Source organism: Chenopodium album, chromosome 24, assembly GCF_948465745.1.
Source record: "Chenopodium album chromosome 24, dcCheAlbu1.1, whole genome shotgun sequence".
NCBI lineage: Eukaryota > Viridiplantae > Streptophyta > Magnoliopsida > Caryophyllales > Amaranthaceae > Chenopodium > Chenopodium album.
This window is the reverse complement of record NC_137857.1, coordinates 15,432,605-15,439,325: the sequence shown is the minus strand read 5'-3', so window position 1 is coordinate 15,439,325 and position 6,721 is coordinate 15,432,605. Positions and strand designations below refer to the sequence as shown.

Here is a 6,721-nt window from a genome sequence, read left to right as displayed (position 1 = left end):
TTAAGGTTTTCAAAATTCACCAAATGTCATTGAGCTTTTACAAAATTCACCAAATTTCATTAATCACTAACGGCCGTTAACTCTGTTAGGTATTAAGATTAAATCATGACACGTGTCATGATAAAACTGGTTCATTTTAATTAATAAAAAAATATTTTTTTTCTTGATTTTCATGGCAAAAATTGCTCGGCTATAGTTTTGGGGGTCATTTTGATTCTTTAAGGGTATAAATTAAGCTCGGAATTGACAAAAAAAATAACGTTAATGCTCCGTTTTGTGTTTTGAAAATATTTCGATTAGCGTGTCGTTATTTTTTAACCATCAAAATTGACCGGGTAAGGTTTTGGAGGTCATTTTGATCTTTATGGGAACAAATTAAGCTCAGAATCGACAAAAAAAGTAAATATTTCGTTTTACGTGTTGAAAAATATTTCGATTAGTGTGTCATTATTTTTTAACCATGAAAATTGATTGGGTAAGATACACTGATAATGTAAAATAGATAAGGTAAAGGTCATAATGTGAAAGAGCAATAGTGAAATAAAATAGAAAGAGGTTTAAAAAAAAAAATGAAATGGAAAGGGAAAGGGAACAACCATTCACTTATGTTTTATGCTTTGTATATGTTTAAGTTTCTCTATTGGTATTTCATTATTCTAATAATAAGAATACAAATTTTGATCTTTTAAAGTTTTATTAGGCTAATTTAATTGGTTATTTTTTAAGTCGATTCATTTATATATTGTTTAAAATATTGAGTTGTTAGAATTTAAGAGATTAAAGGGGAATGAAAGAAATGAGCAACTACTTTTTTATTGTTCTATTTATTTGTTGACCAATATGCTCTTGTTTAACGGTTCAAATGTGTTTAAATCTCCATTTCTAGATGATGTAAGTTTTATTATTCTACATATTGTAAGCAAGAGGAAGAAAGCTTCCTCTTTGCTCGGTAAAAAATAAAATCTGTATAATTTATAAATTCAACAAACATTTTCTTATAAAATAAAATTTAGCTAATTCAGTTGCTAATTTTGATATTAGAGGATTCTAACCAAGTTAAGGAAATTTGCCTCAATCGAAAGTCCAAGGACTAATATGCAACTTTGTCAAAAGTTCAAGGACCTATATTATGCTTTACTTGTCAAAGGTAAACGAAGAAAAACTTAAAAGGACCGAAGAGAGTACAATTCATACACTCGCAACTAGATTTGTACCTTATAATATGATAGTATTATAGAGTTTAGAACCCTCTAGAAATGATAAAAAAAAAAGTTTGTACTAATCTAATTGTGTTCATACCATTTAATGATCTAAGCTTGCTTAGTGTATGACCCCACAGATTCATTTTTTTTCTTTTTTTTTTTTACATGGAAAGATAAACAAGAAGTTAGGATAATCTTCTCTCAAGACTATACCCTAACTAATTAGATAAAATAAAAACAAAAAAGAAAATTTACTATCTATGAACGGATCGATATCTTGGTGAGCTTGCATAAAATGTCCCAAAGACGCAACATAGTCTGGTGCTCTATTACCCTCTCTATAAATGTGGCGCGAATCAATATGAGTGAAATTTCGAATCAGCTCCTTGACGTCTCCCATTAGTAAGGTGCACAATATTAGATGGGACATAAAGTTAAAGAGTAGAAATATCCCATTTATTATTTTCCAAAATAAAATGATCAATAGTAAGATCTAGGTTTTGGATATATATTCGAAGTATCTAAATTAAGCATAGTAATTAAATTTTCAGAACAACACCAATTATCGAGCCAAAAAAGAACACTAGTACCATTACCAATTTTCCACCTAAGGCAACGAAGTAGGAGGGGTCGAATTTGAAGAATCTTTTTCCAAATCCAAGAGTCCTTTGGTTGGGGACTATATTCAAAAAGGATTTGTTTGCTAGATATTTAGCAGTGACAGAACGAACCCAAAGATTATTGGGGTGTAAGCGCAGACTTATTTAAGGCTACAGGCTATAACTGTATTATAGCAAACAATTGTAGCTTCCAAAATCCTAATATTAAACATGTATAAAAAAATGTTTTCAACGTGATCTTAGAACAATACTATTTGAGTATTAAATTACTCGTAGAATTCCAGCAACGTTCACAATCATCTAAAATATCAACCAATCGAAGTAGAATAAAACTGATACTACATAATAGAGATCACAGATTTACAGCAAAACAGACTGATTGAGAGCCGTCTTTTAAAGATAGCTCAGTCCGAAAATGATAGCCAAACAAAGTTAGTAAATTTACATAAGTCCCCTCCACCCTTTGTTCAGCTGGCCTGTTGAAACATAATTTACATGCCAAGCCTGATACCCGATTTAGGACCTTGCTTAACCAGCTCAAATTAAAACATCTCAAAAGTTGCTCCCGTTAATTGGCAAATAGGGTATCTAATGAATCATGTATGCCCATTGGTTGACGAGGATTCTCACCTTGGCAGGTAGGCAGCAACTAATCACATTTTGGAAACTAATTCTGCAAACCATCTGCAGTGCTGTGGGTAAAGTATGTCCTGTTAGAAATCCTACTAATAAATTCTTGACAGCTTAATGACCATTCCTGTGTTGCCGGAGAGATGATGAACTTTGCAGACCACGTGTCGTCTCATCTTTTGACCGTTTGCTAGATGAAGAATGTTGTAACCTAGAATTTGCAGGGATGATAGAAACTCAAGGTCAATACCTTTTTTTGATATATTCAAACAGCAGGGCCTCAGAAAAATGTTAGTAAGAAGCAAGTTCAGAACAAGAGTGTGACAGTGATATTAATAAATACAGTTACGGCTACAAACACATGCATAACAATATACCACTCCACCACATTGTACCGTCAATGACATATTGACATGTTTGTTAGGTTACCATTTTACGCACACAATAAGAACATGATAATTAGTAGCCACAAGCCCAACCCAGATCAAGCACTATCTCAAGCAAAAACATATCAACAAATGCAGTTGATTAGTTCACACCAGAGTGAAATACATGAATAGCGTGATGCATGTCTTGTTGATGCAAGAGTCTGGATAACCAACAATAGAATTTGAACAAGAATGGCCCACTAAGTAAAGCCATATTGACTGCAAATTATACTTCCTCCGTTTTTTATTAGATGAATTACTTTCTATATATGGAAGTTTCAATTTAGATGCATTACTTTTCTTTTTAGTCAATAAATTCTTTCTATCTCCCTCGTATCACATGGGACCTCTTTATTATTCTATCTATCTCTACTCCAAAAATTGCCTAGGAGTCCACAATTTTAAAAGTGATGCATTTAATAGAAAATGGAGGAAATATTTAAATTCAAGTAAATCAATCAAAGCTTCACAAAGCCATGTAAACATACAATGCACAAAAATTCAACAGGTCTGCAGCTCCTACTAAAGAACTGAATAACTGATGACAGTTCATCAGCAAAAATGCATGAGAAACGATTATAAATTTATACACACCCCCTACCTGGGTGAGTTCGCAGATTTTGCGGGCTGCTGATTAATGATCATCGAGGAAGTACTCACAGAAGCTACTTCTACAGCCTGCAAAACATTACTCACTGTATAAAGTGCTGTAAAAATCAAATGCATCACTTTTTACAGATGTTGCAAGTACCTGAAGCCTAAGATAAGAAATTGAGAACCGACAATCTCAAAGATGCTCTGTTGCTACTGTGTCAATAAATTGACAAAATTAATGTACGAACAGCACAGCCAAACCATCATCTACGTTATCTACTCAGATACAGCACAAAGAAAGTGCATGGGGCTAGAGGAGTAAGGCAAGATGGAGAGCATGAAAACTTGACTACCATATACAAGTATTTTTTGCTATGGTGTGCAAGTGTCGTCATAAGTGCACAGTGGATTAAAAAAAGGTAACATAATCATAAAAACAGAGACAGGAAGTATATATAACAGTTCTTAAAAAATAACTTCCAACTTTAGGGGTATAAACTTCAATGTTCCATTTCCCATGTCATCAGTTCCCACCACCATCACATCTAACATAACAGAATTAATATACAAAATTTCTTAAATTTGAAAGCATGATCGACAGAGCTTCCGAAGTTACATTTTCCTTTTAAATTATGAATCTGAATGGTTTTATAATCCATTTATGTAATTATCTTTCCTATCTATAATAAATGAATTACTATGTAACATTAAAACAGTGTCAATGTATACTCACCTCCAAAGCATTCTCTCTCTGCGGCTTCTCATCTGAAGATAGTTCATCAGGTTGAAGGTTAATGTCATCCCATATGAATCCATTTTCATTCTGGACTTGAGGTTTTTCATCCCGGTCAATTAACCCAGAACGAGTCACATAAGTCAGATATTTTTCTGTGGAACCAGAGAGTGATTTTTTAGTTGTCAGAGTCATGCTTCATTACAAATCATATCTCAAAGGCACATGTAAAAAATATTGTAATAGACTAGCCAAGCGGTAAGGGCACTTTGGTGAATGACATCTATTACATATAGAATTGTTAGTATATAAGGTATTAAAATAGAGAAAAGGAGCATAACTTTTAAAGATAGAGGAGATTAGAGAGGGGAAAATAATCAGATAACTGTCTTGATCATAGTATTTGGCATTAGTTTGTAGTTAAGAGTGTTCAGCCACACAAAGCCTAGGGTTGTAATTCTCCTTGGTGATAATTTCCTTCCATTGCTAATACTTCCAATTTTCAATCAAATTACAAGACAAGCATGCAGAAATCTAATAACCTGATTAGTGATCATAAAACTATGACATATAAATCAGTCGAAAACACCAACCCAAGCATGTGAAACTTTCTCCATAAGCTCACATCACCTGTAAATACCAACCCCCCCCCCCCCCCCCCCCTCAAGTGTAACAAATGTTTATGAAAATGAAAACACAAACTTTAGGGGTGAACTAGCATTACTCCATCACACATGACTTTCAAGTTCAATTACAATCATTCCCAAAACCTCCTACAAAACCGGTCCTAAGATGTAAAAGCATTAAGAATCATCAGCTATCTATGCATCGAAGACGAGTACCACTTACGGAGTTACAAATTCATTGCTATTACTACAATACCACATAACAAACATGTCCTTAATGTAAAAGCAAGAAATCACCAGCTATCTATATGAATGGCTCTATACATATAAGACGGGTACCATATTGAATCATAGACACAATTTGGATAAATAAACAGTGAAGCACATAAGAATAAAAACTATCACCTGTAAAGTTTCCATCATCAAATGACTCAAAAAGTATAGAATGATACTATGATATTCATATATTTAGTAATGTCACACTATGTTACATGGACTCGGATAGTGATGTCCAACATGGGTATGAGTTGATGTAAATCAAGAGGCTAATTCTTTTGAAGGGTCTAATACACTTTTAGAACGTCTAAACAACTCCATTATAGGTTGCCCAAACAAGGAAATAAATAAGGAAAGGTTCAATAGCTTAAATGGGAAAGAAGGAAGCATGGTTCACATGGAAGACGAAATGACACATCTGACTTCCAGCAACGACACCGTTTTAGATCCCACGCGCCGGCTTCCTAGCTCCGGCTTGGCTTCTTCTTGACGGTGGTCAGGCGCATGCCCCTCCTTGGTGGCACGTGCAATGAGTTTCGACTTCGACTTGAAATAGAAGATTTTCCATAGTTAGGTTTTTTTCCTAGAGTTTTGCTTGCAAATTTTTACCTTTCACTTGAAAGGGTTTTTCTTGGTTTAAGCACTTAGGATACCTTTTAATTTCTGTTATTTTAGCTTAATAAGTTTCCTAAGTTGATTAGGATTTGTTTAAGGAATTATAGACTAAGCTAAACTAGTCTTACTATAAGTTTCCTAATCTAAGTAGAACTAGTTTTCCTATACTATTTAGGTTACTTGGAGTTAAAGGCAAGGACAAATGTTTAATAAAGGCTGGGGCACAATAAATTACTGTGTGGCAGGCTTTGTTTGTAAAAATAAGTATCCAAAAAATTCACTCATGTGCCAGCCAAACTTTCCTCTTTTTTTTTTATTACTTAATCGTTAATCTTTCCTCTTATCTCACCCAACTTTCTCTCTCCTCTGTTCTCAATTTCTCTCTTCTAGACTCAAATTTTATCTCTTTTGGGCTCAAATTTTCACCATTACAAATTCGATTTCTCAATTTTCTAGGCTTTACTCTACTTTTCGATTTCTAGTTTTAATTTTATGCATACTCACTTTTTATCTCTTTAAGGCTCAAATTTTCACCATTACCAATTCGATTTCTCAATTTTCTAGGCTTTACTCTACTTTTCGATTTCTAGTTTTAATTTTATGCATTTTTCTTTTGATTGTTGAAGCTTGTTAAAGTTAAACATATCAATGAAGAAGATTAGTACAAATCCACCACATGCAAATATGTTATTTAAATTGTTTACGGTATATCTGTATAATTTATGTGATTTTGCTATTGTTGAACTTTAATTTCGATTTTTAATTGCATTTATTTTGTCGTTTTTCAGTACATTTTTACTTGTAAATTGTGGAATGAAGAAGACTAGTAATCTAGCTTCAAATAAATGATGGAGATCTATTGTGTATTAAGTTTTGTAAAAAAAAGGAGGTCACTTTTGTGAAAAAAAAAAAGGGTCACTTTTGTGAAAATATGGGTCAATTTTGTAAAAAAAAAAAAAGGGACACCTTTGTGAAAATATGGGTCACTTTTGTAAAA

The 6,721-nt window shown here is 33.1% G+C and overlaps 1 protein-coding gene across 1 annotated transcript in view; it reads right to left on the bottom strand.

Annotated features, from left to right (window-relative positions):
* Window positions 1–2,043: 2,043 nt before the first annotated feature.
* Window positions 2,044–6,721, bottom strand: part of LOC145611341 (RNA polymerase II C-terminal domain phosphatase-like 2) — a 28,163-nt gene continuing 23,485 nt past the window's right edge. Inside the window, exons 13-15 of the mRNA XM_081666659.1 lie at window positions 4,208–4,362; window positions 3,482–3,558; window positions 2,044–2,663 (exon numbers count right to left, since the gene is read on the bottom strand). Coding sequence (XP_081522785.1) covers window positions 2,567–2,663; window positions 3,482–3,558; window positions 4,208–4,362 — 329 coding nt within the window. The 3' untranslated portion in view covers window positions 2,044–2,566. The remainder of the gene's footprint in view (window positions 2,664–3,481; window positions 3,559–4,207; window positions 4,363–6,721) is intronic.